Source organism: Chanos chanos, chromosome 2, assembly GCF_902362185.1.
Source record: "Chanos chanos chromosome 2, fChaCha1.1, whole genome shotgun sequence".
NCBI classification, from domain to species: domain Eukaryota; kingdom Metazoa; phylum Chordata; class Actinopteri; order Gonorynchiformes; family Chanidae; genus Chanos; species Chanos chanos.
The window spans coordinates 49,002,962-49,023,851 of NC_044496.1; the positions used below are offsets into that span (position 1 = coordinate 49,002,962).

Consider the following 20,890-nt stretch of genomic DNA (forward strand, 5'->3'; position numbering starts at 1 on the left):
TTTATTACATGGTAATGACCTATGTGTGGTTACCACTATGCACACTGAAGGGTTGATGTTTGAAAAAACACTGTATTTAAATCATAGCCTACAATAGTTTTACATAGCCGGTAATAGTAAAATACATTTTTGTGTATTTGGTGCAAAAGGTCTGAAAACCTGAATACACTGCCAGGTTGAAAAAAAGAAATTCAAAAAGTTCAGACCACATAACGTGAGAGAAATAATTCCACTCAATGTACCACTGTATGACTCAATTAAAGCTAAAATGATGGCCAGAACAGGAGAAGGAACATAGATTGACCACTTAGCACAGTGTGATATAATTGGTCCTGCATACTAGTAAACCACGTTTGAAGAGGCATCAGAAAGTTTTCTTGAGGACAGTGAAAGGATTAGCATGAGATTCATGCTCTGTTGGACTTACAGGTGCGGTTGCAGGTCCCTCCCTCCAAATGTTTTTTGGTCAAGAGAGATTACTACGAAGTGACAGAATCCTGTGTTCAAGCCCACCTTTGTGATGTTCTGTTGAAGTCCAAACATGACCACACTTGGAGAGTAAAACAGTGAAAATAAGCCATGGGTTTTATTGGAAGACTGTTTAATACATGCCACAAGTGTGCTTTAATTATTCTTTGTTGACCACTTTCTTAGGAGCACTTGGTTTTCAGGTTCTTACTTGATGTCAGCTAACTTCATGTTAGTCAGTGACTGAGTCACTAATCGGCATAACTGTAGCTATTTCTATTGATTTAATGTCCAAGCTGTTGTGTTGTACATGAAGTTTTGCTACTCCATTGCCAATAGTTTAGTTTTGAAAATACCGCAGTAGCCTAAAAATGCTGAAAGTAATCTATGATCACTCATTATCAGGGTTAGTCACAGTGGCGCTACCAGTAAAGCAAAAGGATCCCCAGTTCTCTTCTAATTAACAGATTTCAACAAGTGGTGCAAAGGTCAACAGCTGGAAACATCAGATTTCACACCACCCTTGGTTTGACTGTGAGATTTCTACAGTGTGAGATGTAAGACATTTTTTGAGTTTATATGGTTCCAGAGGTCAAAATGGGGGAATTTGCTTTGTGTTCCAAACAAATGTCCCAGTCAAAATATTTGTAATTTCTATCTGGTTTAAGATTAGCTCCGAAGAGTACTATAAGTGACAGTGTAACACACATTGTGTCATGTGTACACGTATGAACCACATATAATTCATGCTAATTTAAAATGACACAATATTAGCATGATATGCCTTGAAAGTAGAAAAGAACATAGACATAAAAGAATGAATGAAGCTCAAAATGTGTTACAAATATTAAGAAAAGGAAGAGGAGACTAATTCTGCCATTTCTCAGTGAGATAAGAAGTTTGCATGAAGGAACATTTTGAGGACTTTTCTTTGGCATCACTGGTAGTGAATACATTCTCATGTATTTAAATCTTGGGCCAGGGTCTGACTGTCCTTTATATTGTCCCCTTTACATTTTGTGTTGTTAAAGCGAGAAGAATTGGTTTTCAAAAATCTAATATGTCAGTAAGCAACATAACTGTGGTGAGAACTAGAATGTGAAGTAGTTTGGAACAACACTTCTCTACGTAGCACTCCTGAAACGATGATAATAGTGACAGATCTTGAAAATCCATCTATATAAAATACCACTCTCTTCCATAACAATAAATGATTAGGTAATAGGAAAACTGGCCATAACTTGATGTTTTACAGTTCCCAGTATAACGTTGCAGAGAAACTCGTATGGAGAGAGTTGTTTCATTATTCATTCTCATGTAATATTACGTTCACAAACACAGTGCACTGGCTTATAGAAGTTACTTTATTGTCAAGTATTTTAATAAAACTTTCCTTATTGCCTTGTGGCCTATGATTCTAGAACCATATGTGCCTCTTTTCAGGATATCTTATGTCGCAAAAGTACATTTGGTTCCACAGTTGCTGTATGGAAGAGTGAATATAACAGCAAATAAATGTTAAAGATATCACTTACAGCACAGCTTTAAGTTACATCAGAAAATATACCCTATCAATCAAAACCAGTCAAGTGTAGATGGTAAAGGAATTTATTTTTCAGTATATCTGGTCATCACCACATAATTTAAAATGCTCAATCGATACAACATTAACACAGTATTACACATCCAAAACACAAGACTGCGTTGATCTGACATTAAGATGACAGCGTGACAACTTTCGCAGGGTGATTTCTCTGTCTAATGGACTGGAATGGCAACAAGTCAGTATTTTCTTCAGTTCTGCATCTCTGTAAATAGAAGGACATGTTGATTAAGTACAGCTACAAGTGAATGAGATCAGGTTACAGAGAAGGCAACCAAAACATCTTAGACACTGTATATTGTTGGTAAGCATATATTTTCTAAGAATAGTAAAACAAAGTTGAAGTCAAAGTTGTTAGTGGAATGTGTTGGTGGCAGTTACTCACAGCAGCCATACAGAAGATTGATCCTCTGAATGTCAATGTCGGACAAACCCTGCCTTTGTCCAATTTGCACAGATGCATCAGGAATAGGAGTGATGGTTTCCACTCCATACTGAACGGCAAAAGCAGTTCTAGAGGGCAAAGGTTTACAATAGCACGAGAGTCACATTGTACAAACTGGGCACTGATCATTCATGGTGTACAATATGGCATCAGTATCTTAGCTCCGGCCTTTTCTTACCTTCCATAATGCATAATGGAGGAGTAGTCATAGGGAGTGTACAGATTATTGGTGTTTTGTTTGTAGAAGTTGTAAATCATTGCTGTGGGAAAGCAACTTAAAGTTAATGCCAGCATTTAATATGAAATGTATGTTTCCCAGCACATGTTACACCGCATATTTGTAGGGTTTAAATAGGCTCCTCACATGGGGAGATGTAGTCCCAGTTGATCCTGACATACTGGTCGCGGTCGCTCCTGGTTTGCTCGTGGTAGAAACCCAGAGCGTGGTTGATCTCATGCTGAACGATGCCATGGTAAACACAGCCCTGCCTGTTAAGAGAAAGCACCTGCATACCTCCTGTTCTGCCTAGAGATGAGAAGCACCTGAGAGGAGAGACAACACAATGTATTAAAATGCTTGAATTACGACAAGTGTGAGTTTGAAATTACATTTGTTGACCAAATAAGCAAATTCCAGCATTGATTTAACTGGCCTCACCCATCTCTGTTCTCAATGCTGATGTAGTCATACTGAGATGAAAGTGGAACAAAGCGAATGCAGGTTGTACTGTGGAACGCTGCCATGGCATTGTCAATTATCAGCTTATCATAATAGGCTGTGAAGAAAGAGGACACGTTTTTGGATTTAATAACTTCAACACAGTTCATGAGAACTATCTGTTACACACAGAGGACTAATCACTTACAGAAGTCACTGCTCAGTATGTAAGGCACCTCTACTATTCCATTAGAGGACTTCCTCCACAAGCAGTAGTTGTTCCAGCAATTCAGGGCATTCCTGGTTCTTGGTACAACCAGATCTCCCTCTACCAACAATTCAGTGGATGCTTTTGGGACAAGATAAAACCAATTACTCTATACTTCAGTGCACCAAGATTCAATAAGAGGCATAAACACATTATATACATGACCACCGGGAATTAGACAGACCATTGTTTGAGTCCAGAATCCTTGTCGTGATGTCAACAGTTTCAGGTTCCTCTAGAAGAAAGTTGTCCTTCTCATTCTCCTACAGGAATAAGGGAATCAAATCCACAGTTAAAATGACTCATATTAGGGGAGAAACTCAGACTTAGATTTCTTGAGTAGATCAACTCTCACCATGAGATGAACGGCCTGAGAGAGGCCCATCAGCAGCACTAGAAGAGACAGAGAAGCTCTGAGATCCATGTTGTTTCAGTGCGTGAAGATGCTTGAGAGGACTCCTGCGCTGTTGCTCTCAGTGTCTGGGAGCTTTCAAACCTGGGCTTATATACAACAGTGTGTCCCAGTACAGGATTCTGTCACTGACCACTAATCCTTCCCTACAAGAATCTCTTAGCGGGAGGGTCTGTTAATGGCACCTGCTAAATCAACAAACTTCTAAACTACTGTATAATTTATTTGTCTTTGGGTCTTGGCGCCATGAAATGTAAAACTGTAAAGAAATGGACTTTATTACATGGTAATGACCTATGTGTGGTTACCACTATGCACACTGAAGGGTTGATGTTTGAAAAAACACTGTATTTAAATCATAGCCTACAATAGTTTTACATAGCCGGTAATAGTAAAATACATTTTTGTGTATTTGGTGCAAAAGGTCTGAAAACCTGAATACACTGCCAGGTTGAAAAAAAGAAATTCAAAAAGTTCAGACCACATAACGTGAGAGAAATAATTCCACTCAATGTACCACTGTATGACTCAATTAAAGCTAAAATGATGGCCAGAACAGGAGAAGGAACATAGATTGACCACTTAGCACAGTGTGATATAATTGGTCCTGCATACTAGTAAACCACGTTTGAAGAGGCATCAGAAAGTTTTCTTGAGGACAGTGAAAGGATTAGCATGAGATTCATGCTCTGTTGGACTTACAGGTGCGGTTGCAGGTCCCTCCCTCCAAATGTTTTTTGGTCAAGAGAGATTACTACGAAGTGACAGAATCCTGTGTTCAAGCCCACCTTTGTGATGTTCTGTTGAAGTCCAAACATGACCACACTTGGAGAGTAAAACAGTGAAAATAAGCCATGGGTTTTATTGGAAGACTGTTTAATACATGCCACAAGTGTGCTTTAATTATTCTTTGTTGACCACTTTCTTAGGAGCACTTGGTTTTCAGGTTCTTACTTGATGTCAGCTAACTTCATGTTAGTCAGTGACTGAGTCACTAATCGGCATAACTGTAGCTATTTCTATTGATTTAATGTCCAAGCTGTTGTGTTGTACATGAAGTTTTGCTACTCCATTGCCAATAGTTTAGTTTTGAAAATACCGCAGTAGCCTAAAAATGCTGAAAGTAATCTATGATCACTCATTATCAGGGTTAGTCACAGTGGCGCTACCAGTAAAGCAAAAGGATCCCCAGTTCTCTTCTAATGAACAGATTTCAACAAGTGGTGCAAAGGTCAACAGCTGGAAACATCAGATTTCACACCACCCTTGGTTTGACTGTGAGATTTCTACAGTGTGAGATGTAAGACATTTTTTGAGTTTATATGGTTCCAGAGGTCAAAATGGGGGAATTTACTTTGTGTTCCAAACAAATGTCCCAGTCAAAATATTTGTAATTTCTATCTGGTTTAAGATTAGCTCCGAAGAGTACTATAAGTGACAGTGTAACACACATTGTGTCATGTGTACACGTATGAACCACATATAATTCATGCTAATTTAAAATGACACAATATTAGCATGATATGCCTTGAAAGTAGAAAAGAACATAGACATAAAAGAATGAATGAAGCTCAAAATGTGTTACAAATATTAAGAAAAGGAAGAGGAGACTAATTCTGCCATTTCTCAGTGAGATAAGAAGTTTGCATGAAGGAACATTTTGAGGACTTTTCTTTGGCATCACTGGTAGTGAATACATTCTCATGTATTTAAATCTTGGGCCAGGGTCTGACTGTCCTTTTTATTGTCCCCTTTACATTTTGTGTTGTTAAAGCGAGAAGAATTGGTTTTCAAAAATCTAATATGTCAGTAAGCAACATAACTGTGGTGAGAACTAGAATGTGAAGTAGTTTGGAACAACACTTCTCTACGTAGCACTCCTGAAACGATGATAATAGTGACAGATCTTGAAAATCCATCTATATAAAATACCACTCTCTTCCATAACAATAAATGATTAGGTAATAGGAAAACTGGCCATAACTTGATGTTTTACAGTTCCCAGTATAACGTTGCAGAGAAACTCGTATGGAGAGAGTTGTTTCATTATTCATTCTCATGTAATATTACGTTCACAAACACAGTGCACTGGCTTATAGAAGTTACTTTATTGTCAAGTATTTTAATAAAACTTTCCTTATTGCCTTGTGGCCTATGATTCTAGAACCATATGTGCCTCTTTTCAGGATATCTTATGTCGCAAAAGTACATTTGGTTCCACAGTTGCTGTATGGAAGAGTGAATATAACAGCAAATAAATGTTAAAGATATCACTTACAGCACAGCTTTAAGTTACATCAGAAAATATACCCTATCAATCAAAACCAGTCAAGTGTAGATGGTAAAGGAATTTATTTTTCAGTATATCTGGTCATCACCACATAATTTAAAATGCTCAATCGATACAACATTAACACAGTATTACACATCCAAAACACAAGACTGCGTTGATCTGACATTAAGATGACAGCGTGACAACTTTCGCAGGGTGATTTCTCTGTCTAATGGACTGGAATGGCAACAAGTCAGTATTTTCTTCAGTTCTGCATCTCTGTAAATAGAAGGACATGTTGATTAAGTACAGCTACAAGTGAATGAGATCAGGTTACAGAGAAGGCAACCAAAACATCTTAGACACTGTATATTGTTGGTAAGCATATATTTTCTAAGAATAGTAAAACAAAGTTGAAGTCAAAGTTGTTAGTGGAATGTGTTGGTGGCAGTTACTCACAGCAGCCATACAGAAGATTGATCCTCTGAATGTCAATGTCGGACAAACCCTGCCTTTGTCCAATTTGCACAGATGCATCAGGAATAGGAGTGATGGTTTCCACTCCATACTGAACGGCAAAAGCAGTTCTAGAGGGCAAAGGTTTACAATAGCACGAGAGTCACATTGTACAAACTGGGCACTGATCATTCATGGTGTACAATATGGCATCAGTATCTTAGCTCCGGCCTTTTCTTACCTTCCATAATGCATAATGGAGGAGTAGTCATAGGGAGTGTACAGATTATTGGTGTTTTGTTTGTAGAAGTTGTAAATCATTGCTGTGGGAAAGCAACTTAAAGTTAATGCCAGCATTTAATATGAAATGTATGTTTCCCAGCACATGTTACACCGCATATTTGTAGGGTTTAAATAGGCTCCTCACATGGGGAGATGTAGTCCCAGTTGATCCTGACATACTGGTCGCGGTCGCTCCTGGTTTGCTCGTGGTAGAAACCCAGAGCGTGGTTGATCTCATGCTGAACGATGCCATGGTAAACACAGCCCTGCCTGTTAAGAGAAAGCACCTGCATACCTCCTGTTCTGCCTAGAGATGAGAAGCACCTGAGAGGAGAGACAACACAATGTATTAAAATGCTTGAATTACGACAAGTGTGAGTTTGAAATTACATTTGTTGACCAAATAAGCAAATTCCAGCATTGATTTAACTGGCCTCACCCATCTCTGTTCTCAATGCTGATGTAGTCATACTGAGATGAAAGTGGAACAAAGCGAATGCAGGTTGTTCTGTGGAACGCTGCCATGGCATTGTCAATTATCAGCTTATCATAATAGGCTGTGAAGAAAGAGGACACGTTTTTGGATTTAATAACTTCAACACAGTTCATGAGAGCTATCTGTTACACACAGAGGACTAATCACTTACAGAAGTCACTGCTCAGTATGTAAGGCACCTCTACTATTCCATTAGAGGACTTCCTCCACAAGCAGTAGTTGTTCCAGCAATTCAGGGCATTCCTGGTTCTTGGTACAATCAGATCTCCCTCTACCAACAATTCAGTGGATGCTTTTGGGACAAGATAAAACCAATTACTCTATACTTCAGTGCACCAAGATTCAATAAGAGGCATAAACACATTATATACATGACCACCGGGAATTAGACAGACCATTGTTTGAGTCCAGAATCCTTGTCGTGATGTCAACAGTTTCAGGTTCCTCTAGAAGAAAGTTGTCCTTCTCATTCTCCTACAGGAATAAGGGAATCAAATCCACAGTTAAAATGACTCATATTAGGGGAGAAACTCAGACTTAGATTTCTTGAGTAGATCAACTCTCACCATGAGATGAACGGCCTGAGAGAGGCCCATCAGCAGCACTAGAAGAGACAGAGAAGCTCTGAGATCCATGTTGTTTCAGTGCGTGAAGATGCTTGAGAGGACTCCTGCGCTGTTGCTCTCAGTGTCTGGGAGCTTTCAAACCTGGGCTTATATACAACAGTGTGTCCCAGTACAGGATTCTGTCACTGACCACTAATCCTTCCCTACAAGAATCTCTTAGCGGGAGGGTCTGTTAATGGCACCTACTAAATCAACAAACTTCTAAACTACTGTATAATTTATTTGTCTTTGGGTCTTGGCGCCATGAAATGTAAAACTGTAAAGAAATGGACTTTATTACATGGTAATGACCTATGTGTGGTTACCACTATGAACACTGAAGGGTTGATGTTTGAAAAAACACTGTATTTAAATCATAGCCTACAATAGTTTTACATAGCCGGTAATAGTAAAATACATTTTTGTGTATTTGGTGCAAAAGGTCTGAAAACCTGAATACACTGCCAGGTTGAAAAAAAGAAATTCAAAAAGTTCAGACCACATAACGTGAGAGAAATAATTCCACTCAATGTACCACTGTATGACTCAATTAAAGCTAAAATGATGGCCAGAACAGGAGAAGGAACATAGATTGACCACTTAGCACAGTGTGATATAATTGGTCCTGCATACTAGTAAACCACGTTTGAAGAGGCATCAGAAAGTTTTCTTGAGGACAGTGAAAGGATTAGCATGAGATTCATGCTCTGTTGGACTTACAGGTGCGGTTGCAGGTCCCTCCCTCCAAATGTTTTTTGGTCAAGAGAGATTACTACGAAGTGACAGAATCCTGTGTTCAAGCCCACCTTTGTGATGTTCTGTTGAAGTCCAAACATGACCACACTTGGAGAGTAAAACAGTGAAAATAAGCCATGGGTTTTATTGGAAGACTGTTTAATACATGCCACAAGTGTGCTTTAATTATTCTTTGTTGACCACTTTCTTAGGAGCACTTGGTTTTCAGGTTCTTACTTGATGTCAGCTAACTTCATGTTAGTCAGTGACTGAGTCACTAATCGGCATAACTGTAGCTATTTCTATTGATTTAATGTCCAAGCTGTTGTGTTGTACATGAAGTTTTGCTACTCCATTGCCAATAGTTTAGTTTTGAAAATACCGCAGTAGCCTAAAAATGCTGAAAGTAATCTATGATCACTCATTATCAGGGTTAGTCACAGTGGCGCTACCAGTAAAGCAAAAGGATCCCCAGTTCTCTTCTAATTAACAGATTTCAACAAGTGGTGCAAAGGTCAACAGCTGGAAACATCAGATTTCACACCACCCTTGGTTTGACTGTGAGATTTCTACAGTGTGAGATGTAAGACATTTTTTGAGTTTATATGGTTCCAGAGGTCAAAATGGGGGAATTTACTTTGTGTTCCAAACAAATGTCCCAGTCAAAATATTTGTAATTTCTATCTGGTTTAAGATTAGCTCCGAAGAGTACTATAAGTGACAGTGTAACACACATTGTGTCATGTGTACACGTATGAACCACATATAATTCATGCTAATTTAAAATGACACAATATTAGCATGATATGCCTTGAAAGTAGAAAAGAACATAGACATAAAAGAATGAATGAAGCTCAAAATGTGTTACAAATATTAAGAAAAGGAAGAGGAGACTAATTCTGCCATTTCTCAGTGAGATAAGAAGTTTGCATGAAGGAACATTTTGAGGACTTTTCTTTGGCATCACTGGTAGTGAATACATTCTCATGTATTTAAATCTTGGGCCAGGGTCTGACTGTCCTTTTTATTGTCCCCTTTACATTTTGTGTTGTTAAAGCGAGAAGAATTGGTTTTCAAAAATCTAATATGTCAGTAAGCAACATAACTGTGGTGAGAACTAGAATGTGAAGTAGTTTGGAACAACACTTCTCTACGTAGCACTCCTGAAACGATGATAATAGTGACAGATCTTGAAAATCCATCTATATAAAATACCACTCTCTTCCATAACAATAAATGATTAGGTAATAGGAAAACTGGCCATAACTTGATGTTTTACAGTTCCCAGTATAACGTTGCAGAGAAACTCGTATGGAGAGAGTTGTTTCATTATTCATTCTCATGTAATATTACGTTCACAAACACAGTGCACTGGCTTATAGAAGTTACTTTATTGTCAAGTATTTTAATAAAACTTTCCTTATTGCCTTGTGGCCTATGATTCTAGAACCATATGTGCCTCTTTTCAGGATATCTTATGTCGCAAAAGTACATTTGGTTCCACAGTTGCTGTATGGAAGAGTGAATATAACAGCAAATAAATGTTAAAGATATCACTTACAGCACAGCTTTAAGTTACATCAGAAAATATACCCTATCAATCAAAACCAGTCAAGTGTAGATGGTAAAGGAATTTATTTTTCAGTATATCTGGTCATCACCACATAATTTAAAATGCTCAATCGATACAACATTAACACAGTATTACACATCCAAAACACAAGACTGCGTTGATCTGACATTAAGATGACAGCGTGACAACTTTCGCAGGGTGATTTCTCTGTCTAATGGACTGGAATGGCAACAAGTCAGTATTTTCTTCAGTTCTGCATCTCTGTAAATAGAAGGACATGTTGATTAAGTACAGCTACAAGTGAATGAGATCAGGTTACAGAGAAGGCAACCAAAACATCTTAGACACTGTATATTGTTGGTAAGCATATATTTTCTAAGAATAGTAAAACAAAGTTGAAGTCAAAGTTGTTAGTGGAATGTGTTGGTGGCAGTTACTCACAGCAGCCATACAGAAGATTGATCCTCTGAATGTCAATGTCGGACAAACCCTGCCTTTGTCCAATTTGCACAGATGCATCAGGAATAGGAGTGATGGTTTCCACTCCATACTGAACGGCAAAAGCAGTTCTAGAGGGCAAAGGTTTACAATAGCACGAGAGTCACATTGTACAAACTGGGCACTGATCATTCATGGTGTACAATATGGCATCAGTATCTTAGCTCCGGCCTTTTCTTACCTTCCATAATGCATAATGGAGGAGTAGTCATAGGGAGTGTACAGATTATTGGTGTTTTGTTTGTAGAAGTTGTAAATCATTGCTGTGGGAAAGCAACTTAAAGTTAATGCCAGCATTTAATATGAAATGTATGTTTCCCAGCACATGTTACACCGCATATTTGTAGGGTTTAAATAGGCTCCTCACATGGGGAGATGTAGTCCCAGTTGATCCTGACATACTGGTCGCGGTCGCTCCTGGTTTGCTCGTGGTAGAAACCCAGAGCGTGGTTGATCTCATGCTGAACGATGCCATGGTAAACACAGCCCTGCCTGTTAAGAGAAAGCACCTGCATACCTCCTGTTCTGCCTAGAGATGAGAAGCACCTGAGAGGAGAGACAACACAATGTATTAAAATGCTTGAATTACGACAAGTGTGAGTTTGAAATTACATTTGTTGACCAAATAAGCAAATTCCAGCATTGATTTAACTGGCCTCACCCATCTCTGTTCTCAATGCTGATGTAGTCATACTGAGATGAAAGTGGAACAAAGCGAATGCAGGTTGTTCTGTGGAACGCTGCCATGGCATTGTCAATTATCAGCTTATCATAATAGGCTGTGAAGAAAGAGGACACGTTTTTGGATTTAATAACTTCAACACAGTTCATGAGAGCTATCTGTTACACACAGAGGACTAATCACTTACAGAAGTCACTGCTCAGTATGTAAGGCACCTCTACTATTCCATTAGAGGACTTCCTCCACAAGCAGTAGTTGTTCCAGCAATTCAGGGCATTCCTGGTTCTTGGTACAACCAGATCTCCCTCTACCAACAATTCAGTGGATGCTTTTGGGACAAGATAAAACCAATTACTCTATACTTCAGTGCACCAAGATTCAATAAGAGGCATAAACACATTATATACATGACCACCGGGAATTAGACAGACCATTGTTTGAGTCCAGAATCCTTGTCGTGATGTCAACAGTTTCAGGTTCCTCTAGAAGAAAGTTGTCCTTCTCATTCTCCTGCAGGAATAAGGGAATCAAATCCACAGTTAAAATGACTCATATTAGGGGAGAAACTCAGACTTAGATTTCTTGAGTAGATCAACTCTCACCATGAGATGAACGGCCTGAGAGAGGCCCATCAGCAGCCCTAGAAGAGACAGAGAAACTCTGAGATCCATGTTGTTTCAGTGCGTGAAGATGCTTGAGAGGACTCCTGCGCTGTTGCTCTCAGTGTCTGGGAGCTTTCAAACCTGGGCTTATATACAACAGTGTGTCCCAGTACAGGATTCTGTCACTGACCACTAATCCTTCCCTACAAGAATCTCTTAGCGGGAGGGTCTGTTAATGGCACCTACTAAATCAACAAACTTCTAAACTACTGTATAATTTATTTGTCTTTGGGTCTTGGCGCCATGAAATGTAAAACTGTAAAGAAATGGACTTTATTACATGGTAATGACCTATGTGTGGTTACCACTATGAACACTGAAGGGTTGATGTTTGAAAAAACACTGTATTTAAATCATAGCCTACAATAGTTTTACATAGCCGGTAATAGTAAAATACATTTTTGTGTATTTGGTGCAAAAGGTCTGAAAACCTGAATACACTGCCAGGTTGAAAAAAAGAAATTCAAAAAGTTCAGACCACATAACGTGAGAGAAATAATTCCACTCAATGTACCACTGTATGACTCAATTAAAGCTAAAATGATGGCCAGAACAGGAGAAGGAACATAGATTGACCACTTAGCACAGTGTGATATAATTGGTCCTGCATACTAGTAAACCACGTTTGAAGAGGCATCAGAAAGTTTTCTTGAGGACAGTGAAAGGATTAGCATGAGATTCATGCTCTGTTGGACTTACAGGTGCGGTTGCAGGTCCCTCCCTCCAAATGTTTTTTGGTCAAGAGAGATTACTACGAAGTGACAGAATCCTGTGTTCAAGCCCACCTTTGTGATGTTCTGTTGAAGTCCAAACATGACCACACTTGGAGAGTAAAACAGTGAAAATAAGCCATGGGTTTTATTGGAAGACTGTTTAATACATGCCACAAGTGTGCTTTAATTATTCTTTGTTGACCACTTTCTTAGGAGCACTTGGTTTTCAGGTTCTTACTTGATGTCAGCTAACTTCATGTTAGTCAGTGACTGAGTCACTAATCGGCATAACTGTAGCTATTTCTATTGATTTAATGTCCAAGCTGTTGTGTTGTACATGAAGTTTTGCTACTCCATTGCCAATAGTTTAGTTTTGAAAATACCGCAGTAGCCTAAAAATGCTGAAAGTAATCTATGATCACTCATTATCAGGGTTAGTCACAGTGGCGCTACCAGTAAAGCAAAAGGATCCCCAGTTCTCTTCTAATTAACAGATTTCAACAAGTGGTGCAAAGGTCAACAGCTGGAAACATCAGATTTCACACCACCCTTGGTTTGACTGTGAGATTTCTACAGTGTGAGATGTAAGACATTTTTTGAGTTTATATGGTTCCAGAGGTCAAAATGGGGGAATTTACTTTGTGTTCCAAACAAATGTCCCAGTCAAAATATTTGTAATTTCTATCTGGTTTAAGATTAGCTCCGAAGAGTACTATAAGTGACAGTGTAACACACATTGTGTCATGTGTACACGTATGAACCACATATAATTCATGCTAATTTAAAATGACACAATATTAGCATGATATGCCTTGAAAGTAGAAAAGAACATAGACATAAAAGAATGAATGAAGCTCAAAATGTGTTACAAATATTAAGAAAAGGAAGAGGAGACTAATTCTGCCATTTCTCAGTGAGATAAGAAGTTTGCATGAAGGAACATTTTGAGGACTTTTCTTTGGCATCACTGGTAGTGAATACATTCTCATGTATTTAAATCTTGGGCCAGGGTCTGACTGTCCTTTTTATTGTCCCCTTTACATTTTGTGTTGTTAAAGCGAGAAGAATTGGTTTTCAAAAATCTAATATGTCAGTAAGCAACATAACTGTGGTGAGAACTAGAATGTGAAGTAGTTTGGAACAACACTTCTCTACGTAGCACTCCTGAAACGATGATAATAGTGACAGATCTTGAAAATCCATCTATATAAAATACCACTCTCTTCCATAACAATAAATGATTAGGTAATAGGAAAACTGGCCATAACTTGATGTTTTACAGTTCCCAGTATAACGTTGCAGAGAAACTCGTATGGAGAGAGTTGTTTCATTATTCATTCTCATGTAATATTACGTTCACAAACACAGTGCACTGGCTTATAGAAGTTACTTTATTGTCAAGTATTTTAATAAAACTTTCCTTATTGCCTTGTGGCCTATGATTCTAGAACCATATGTGCCTCTTTTCAGGATATCTTATGTCGCAAAAGTACATTTGGTTCCACAGTTGCTGTATGGAAGAGTGAATATAACAGCAAATAAATGTTAAAGATATCACTTACAGCACAGCTTTAAGTTACATCAGAAAATATACCCTATCAATCAAAACCAGTCAAGTGTAGATGGTAAAGGAATTTATTTTTCAGTATATCTGGTCATCACCACATAATTTAAAATGCTCAATCGATACAACATTAACACAGTATTACACATCCAAAACACAAGACTGCGTTGATCTGACATTAAGATGACAGCGTGACAACTTTCGCAGGGTGATTTCTCTGTCTAATGGACTGGAATGGCAACAAGTCAGTATTTTCTTCAGTTCTGCATCTCTGTAAATAGAAGGACATGTTGATTAAGTACAGCTACAAGTGAATGAGATCAGGTTACAGAGAAGGCAACCAAAACATCTTAGACACTGTATATTGTTGGTAAGCATATATTTTCTAAGAATAGTAAAACAAAGTTGAAGTCAAAGTTGTTAGTGGAATGTGTTGGTGGCAGTTACTCACAGCAGCCATACAGAAGATTGATCCTCTGAATGTCAATGTCGGACAAACCCTGCCTTTGTCCAATTTGCACAGATGCATCAGGAATAGGAGTGATGGTTTCCACTCCATACTGAACGGCAAAAGCAGTTCTAGAGGGCAAAGGTTTACAATAGCACGAGAGTCACATTGTACAAACTGGGCACTGATCATTCATGGTGTACAATATGGCATCAGTATCTTAGCTCCGGCCTTTTCTTACCTTCCATAATGCATAATGGAGGAGTAGTCATAGGGAGTGTACAGATTATTGGTGTTTTGTTTGTAGAAGTTGTAAATCATTGCTGTGGGAAAGCAACTTAAAGTTAATGCCAGCATTTAATATGAAATGTATGTTTCCCAGCACATGTTACACCGCATATTTGTAGGGTTTAAATAGGCTCCTCACATGGGGAGATGTAGTCCCAGTTGATCCTGACATACTGGTCGCGGTCGCTCCTGGTTTGCTCGTGGTAGAAACCCAGAGCGTGGTTGATCTCATGCTGAACGATGCCATGGTAAACACAGCCCTGCCTGTTAAGAGAAAGCACCTGCATACCTCCTGTTCTGCCTAGAGATGAGAAGCACCTGAGAGGAGAGACAACACAATGTATTAAAATGCTTGAATTACGACAAGTGTGAGTTTGAAATTACATTTGTTGACCAAATAAGCAAATTCCAGCATTGATTTAACTGGCCTCACCCATCTCTGTTCTCAATGCTGATGTAGTCATACTGAGATGAAAGTGGAACAAAGCGAATGCAGGTTGTTCTGTGGAACGCTGCCATGGCATTGTCAATTATCAGCTTATCATAATAGGCTGTGAAGAAAGAGGACACGTTTTTGGATTTAATAACTTCAACACAGTTCATGAGAGCTATCTGTTACACACAGAGGACTAATCACTTACAGAAGTCACTGCTCAGTATGTAAGGCACCTCTACTATTCCATTAGAGGACTTCCTCCACAAGCAGTAGTTGTTCCAGCAATTCAGGGCATTCCTGGTTCTTGGTACAACCAGATCTCCCTCTACCAACAATTCAGTGGATGCTTTTGGGACAAGATAAAACCAATTACTCTATACTTCAGTGCACCAAGATTCAATAAGAGGCATAAACACATTATATACATGACCACCGGGAATTAGACAGACCATTGTTTGAGTCCAGAATCCTTGTCGTGATGTCAACAGTTTCAGGTTCCTCTAGAAGAAAGTTGTCCTTCTCATTCTCCTGCAGGAATAAGGGAATCAAATCCACAGTTAAAATGACTCATATTAGGGGAGAAACTCAGACTTAGATTTCTTGAGTAGATCAACTCTCACCATGAGATGAACGGCCTGAGAGAGGCCCATCAGCAGCCCTAGAAGAGACAGAGAAACTCTGAGATCCATGTTGTTTCAGTGCGTGAAGATGCTTGAGAGGACTCCTGCGCTGTTGCTCTCAGTGTCTGGGAGCTTTCAAACCTGGGCTTATATACAACAGTGTGTCCCAGTACAGGATTCTGTCACTGACCACTAATCCTTCCCTACAAGAATCTCTTAGCGGGAGGGTCTGTTAATGGCACCTACTAAATCAACAAACTTCTAAACTACTGTATAATTTATTTGTCTTTGGGTCTTGGCGCCATGAAATGTAAAACTGTAAAGAAATGGACTTTATTACATGGTAATGACCTATGTGTGGTTACCACTATGAACACTGAAGGGTTGATGTTTGAAAAAACACTGTATTTAAATCATAGCCTACAATAGTTTTACATAGCCGGTAATAGTAAAATACATTTTTGTGTATTTGGTGCAAAAGGTCTGAAAACCTGAATACACTGCCAGGTTGAAAAAAAGAAATTCAAAAAGTTCAGACCACATAACGTGAGAGAAATAATTCCACTCAATGTACCACTGTATGACTCAATTAAAGCTAAAATGATGGCCAGAACAGGAGAAGGAACATAGATTGACCACTTAGCACAGTGTGATATAATTGGTCCTGCATACTAGTAAACCACGTTTGAAGAGGCATCAGAAAGTTTTCTTGAGGACAGTGAAAGGATTAGCATGAGATTCATGCTCTGTTGGACTTACAGGTGCGGTTGCAGGTCCCTCCCTCCAAATGTTTTTTGGTCAAGAGAGATTACTACGAAGTGACAGAATCCTGTGTTCAAGCCCACCTTTGTGATGTTCTGTTGAAGTCCAAACATGACCACACTTGGAGAGTAAAACAGTGAAAATAAGCCATGGGTTTTATTGGAAGACTGTTTAATACATGCCACAAGTGTGCTTTAATTATTCTTTGTTGACCACTTTCTTAGGAGCACTTGGTTTTCAGGTTCTTACTTGATGTCAGCTAACTTCATGTTAGTCAGTGACTGAGTCACTAATCGGCATAACTGTAGCTATTTCTATTGATTTAATGTCCAAGCTGTTGTGTTGTACATGAAGTTTTGCTACTCCATTGCCAATAGTTTAGTTTTGAAAATACCGCAGTAGCCTAAAAATGCTGAAAGTAATCTATGATCACTCATTATCAGGGTTAGTCACAGTGGCGCTACCAGTAAAGCAAAAGGATCCCCAGTTCTCTTCTAATTAACAGATTTCAACAAGTGGTGCAAAGGTCAACAGCTGGAAACATCAGATTTCACACCACCCTTGGTTTGACTGTGAGATTTCTACAGTGTGAGATGTAAGACATTTTTTGAGTTTATATGGTTCCAGAGGTCAAAATGGGGGAATTTACTTTGTGTTCCAAACAAATGTCCCAGTCAAAATATTTGTAATTTCTATCTGGTTTAAGATTAGCTCCGAAGAGTACTATAAGTGACAGTGTAACACACATTGTGTCATGTGTACACGTATGAACCACATATAATTCATGCTAATTTAAAATGACACAATATTAGCATGATATGCCTTGAAAGTAGAAAAGAACATAGACATAAAAGAATGAATGAAGCTCAAAATGTGTTACAAATATTAAGAAAAGGAAGAGGAGACTAATTCTGCCATTTCTCAGTGAGATAAGAAGTTTGCATGAAGGAACATTTTGAGGACTTTTCTTTGGCATCACTGGTAGTGAATACATTCTCATGTATTTAAATCTTGGGCCAGGGTCTGACTGTCCTTTTTATTGTCCCCTTTACATTTTGTGTTGTTAAAGCGAGAAGAATTGGTTTTCAAAAATCTAATATGTCAGTAAGCAACATAACTGTGGTGAGAACTAGAATGTGAAGTAGTTTGGAACAACACTTCTCTACGTAGCACTCCTGAAACGATGATAATAGTGACAGATCTTGAAAATCCATCTATATAAAATACCACTCTCTTCCATAACAATAAATGATTAGGTAATAGGAAAACTGGCCATAACTTGATGTTTTACAGTTCCCAGTATAACGTTGCAGAGAAACTCGTATGGAGAGAGTTGTTTCATTATTCATTCTCATGTAATATTACGTTCACAAACACAGTGCACTGGCTTATAGAAGTTACTTTATTGTCAAGTATTTTAATAAAACTTTCCTTATTGCCTTGTGGCCTATGATTCTAGAACCATATGTGCCTCTTTTCAGGATATCTTATGTCGCAAAAGTACATTTGGTTCCACAGTTGCTGTATGGAAGAGTGAATATAACAGCAAATAAATGTTAAAGATATCACTTACAGCACAGCTTTAAGTTACATCAGAAAATATACCCTATCAATCAAAACCAGTCAAGTGTAGATGGTAAAGGAATTTATTTTTCAGTATATCTGGTCATCACCACATAATTTAAAATGCTCAATCGATACAACATTAACACAGTATTACACATCCAAAACACAAGACTGCGTTGATCTGACATTAAGATGACAGCGTGACAACTTTCGCAGGGTGATTTCTCTGTCTAATGGACTGGAATGGCAACAAGTCAGTATTTTCTTCAGTTCTGCATCTCTGTAAATAGAAGGACATGTTGATTAAGTACAGCTACAAGTGAATGAGATCAGGTTACAGAGAAGGCAACCAAAACATCTTAGACACTGTATATTGTTGGTAAGCATATATTTTCTAAGAATAGTAAAACAAAGTTGAAGTCAAAGTTGTTAGTGGAATGTGTTGGTGGCAGTTACTCACAGCAGCCATACAGAAGATTGATCCTCTGAATGTCAATGTCGGACAAACCCTGCCTTTGTCCAATTTGCACAGATGCATCAGGAATAGGAGTGATGGTTTCCACTCCATACTGAACGGCAAAAGCAGTTCTAGAGGGCAAAGGTTTACAATAGCACGAGAGTCACATTGTACAAACTGGGCACTGATCATTCATGGTGTACAATATGGCATCAGTATCTTAGCTCCGGCCTTTTCTTACCTTCCATAATGCATAATGGAGGAGTAGTCATAGGGAGTGTACAGATTATTGGTGTTTTGTTTGTAGAAGTTGTAAATCATTGCTGTGGGAAAGCAACTTAAAGTTAATGCCAGCATTTAATATGAAATGTATGTTTCCCAGCACATGTTACACCGCATATTTGTAGGGTTTAAATAGGCTCCTCACATGGGGAGATGTAGTCCCAGTTGATCCTGACATACTGGTCGCGGTCGCTCCTGGTTTGCTCGTGGTAGAAACCCAGAGCGTGGTTGATCTCATGCTGAACGATGCCATGGTAAACACAGCCCTGCCTGTTAAGAGAAAGCACCTGCATACCTCCTGTTCTGCCTAGAGATGAGAAGCACCTGAGAGGAGAGACAACACAATGTATTAAAATGCTTGAATTACGACAAGTGTGAGTTTGAAATTACATTTGTTGACCAAATAAGCAAATTCCAGCATTGATTTAACTGGCCTCACCCATCTCTGTTCTCAATGCTGATGTAGTCATACTGAGATGAAAGTGGAACAAAGCGAATGCAGGTTGTTCTGTGGAACGCTGCCATGGCATTGTCAATTATCAGCTTATCATAATAGGCTGTGAAGAAAGAGGACACGTTTTTGGATTTAATAACTTCAACACAGTTCATGAGAGCTATCTGTTACACACAGAGGACTAATCACTTACAGAAGTCACTGCTCAGTATGTAAGGCACCTCTACTATTCCATTAGAGGACTTCCTCCACAAGCAGTAGTTGTTCCAGCAATTCAGGGCATTCCTGGTTCTTGGTACAACCAGATCTCCCTCTACCAACAATTCAGTGGATGCTTTTGGGACAAGATAAAACCAATTACTCTATACTTCAGTGCACCAAGATTCAATAAGAGGCATAAACACATTATATACATGACCACCGGGAATTAGACAGACCATTGTTTGAGTCCAGAATCCTTGTTGTGATGTCAACAGTTTCAGGTTCCTCTAGAAGAAAGTTGTCCTTCTCATTCTCCTGCAGGAATAAGGGAATCAAATCCACAGTTAAAATGACTCATATTAGGGGAGAAACTCAGACTTAGATTTCTTGAGTAGATCAACTCTCACCATGAGATCAATGGCCTGAGAGAGGCCCATCAGCAGCCCTAGAAGAGACAGAGAAACTCTGAGATCCATGTTGTTTCAGTGCGTGAAGATGCTTGAGAGGACTCCTGCGCTGTTGCTCTCAGTGTCTGGGAGCTGTCAAACCTGGGCTTATATACAACGGTGTGTCCCAGTACAGGATTCTGTCACTGACCACTAATCCTTTCCTACAAGAATCTCTTAGCGGGAGGGTCTGTTAACGTCACCCCCTAAATCAACAAAATGTTAAACTACTTCTGTATTATTCGTCTTTGCCTTTCGGCAAAGTGTGGGTCTTGACATTACATGTAAAATTATAAAAAATGCTCTTTATTACATGATAGTGATCCATGTTTAAATGCTGTTAAATCCACAATGTCACATAACGATTTGTGTTGGTCGAGATGTTTGCTACAGATAGAATTCAGTCTATGTAAAAGACTTAAATGAACAGTAGAGGGCTGACATTTGGAAACGTTGGAATTAAGCCAACAGTAGTTTCATGTAGTCAGTGATGGTAAAATACCTTTTGTATATACTTTGAGCAAAAGGTCTGGAAACC

The 20,890-nt window shown here is 38.8% G+C and overlaps 5 protein-coding genes across 5 annotated transcripts; all 5 read right to left on the reverse strand.

Annotated features, from left to right (window-relative positions):
• Positions 1-2,448: 2,448 nt before the first annotated feature.
• LOC115828473 (high choriolytic enzyme 1-like) lies at positions 2,449-3,866 on the reverse strand. The gene is made up of 7 exons (XM_030792469.1): positions 3,792-3,866; positions 3,627-3,693; positions 3,383-3,523; positions 3,175-3,292; positions 2,881-3,059; positions 2,695-2,776; positions 2,449-2,584 (listed from the first exon to the last, which is right to left on the reverse strand). Exons 1-7 carry the CDS (start codon positions 3,864-3,866, stop codon positions 2,449-2,451), a joined length of 798 nt encoding a protein of 265 aa, XP_030648329.1.
• Positions 3,867-6,577: 2,711 nt separating this feature from the next.
• Positions 6,578-7,995, reverse strand: LOC115828545 (high choriolytic enzyme 1-like). Its single transcript, XM_030792571.1, has 7 exons — positions 7,921-7,995; positions 7,756-7,822; positions 7,512-7,652; positions 7,304-7,421; positions 7,010-7,188; positions 6,824-6,905; positions 6,578-6,713 (listed from the first exon to the last, which is right to left on the reverse strand). Exons 1-7 carry the CDS (start codon positions 7,993-7,995, stop codon positions 6,578-6,580), a joined length of 798 nt encoding a protein of 265 aa, XP_030648431.1.
• A 2,711-nt stretch (positions 7,996-10,706) lies between these two features.
• LOC115828411 (high choriolytic enzyme 1-like) lies at positions 10,707-12,124 on the reverse strand. Its single transcript, XM_030792386.1, has 7 exons — positions 12,050-12,124; positions 11,885-11,951; positions 11,641-11,781; positions 11,433-11,550; positions 11,139-11,317; positions 10,953-11,034; positions 10,707-10,842 (listed from the first exon to the last, which is right to left on the reverse strand). The coding sequence occupies exons 1-7, from the start codon at positions 12,122-12,124 to the stop codon at positions 10,707-10,709; spliced, it is 798 nt and encodes a 265-aa protein (XP_030648246.1).
• A 2,711-nt stretch (positions 12,125-14,835) lies between these two features.
• LOC115828421 (high choriolytic enzyme 1-like) lies at positions 14,836-16,253 on the reverse strand. Its single transcript, XM_030792397.1, has 7 exons — positions 16,179-16,253; positions 16,014-16,080; positions 15,770-15,910; positions 15,562-15,679; positions 15,268-15,446; positions 15,082-15,163; positions 14,836-14,971 (listed from the first exon to the last, which is right to left on the reverse strand). Exons 1-7 carry the CDS (start codon positions 16,251-16,253, stop codon positions 14,836-14,838), a joined length of 798 nt encoding a protein of 265 aa, XP_030648257.1.
• Positions 16,254-18,964: 2,711 nt separating this feature from the next.
• On the reverse strand, positions 18,965-20,382 carry LOC115828564 (high choriolytic enzyme 1-like). Its single transcript, XM_030792594.1, has 7 exons — positions 20,308-20,382; positions 20,143-20,209; positions 19,899-20,039; positions 19,691-19,808; positions 19,397-19,575; positions 19,211-19,292; positions 18,965-19,100 (listed from the first exon to the last, which is right to left on the reverse strand). Exons 1-7 carry the CDS (start codon positions 20,380-20,382, stop codon positions 18,965-18,967), a joined length of 798 nt encoding a protein of 265 aa, XP_030648454.1.
• Between the last annotated feature and the right edge of the window lie 508 nt (positions 20,383-20,890).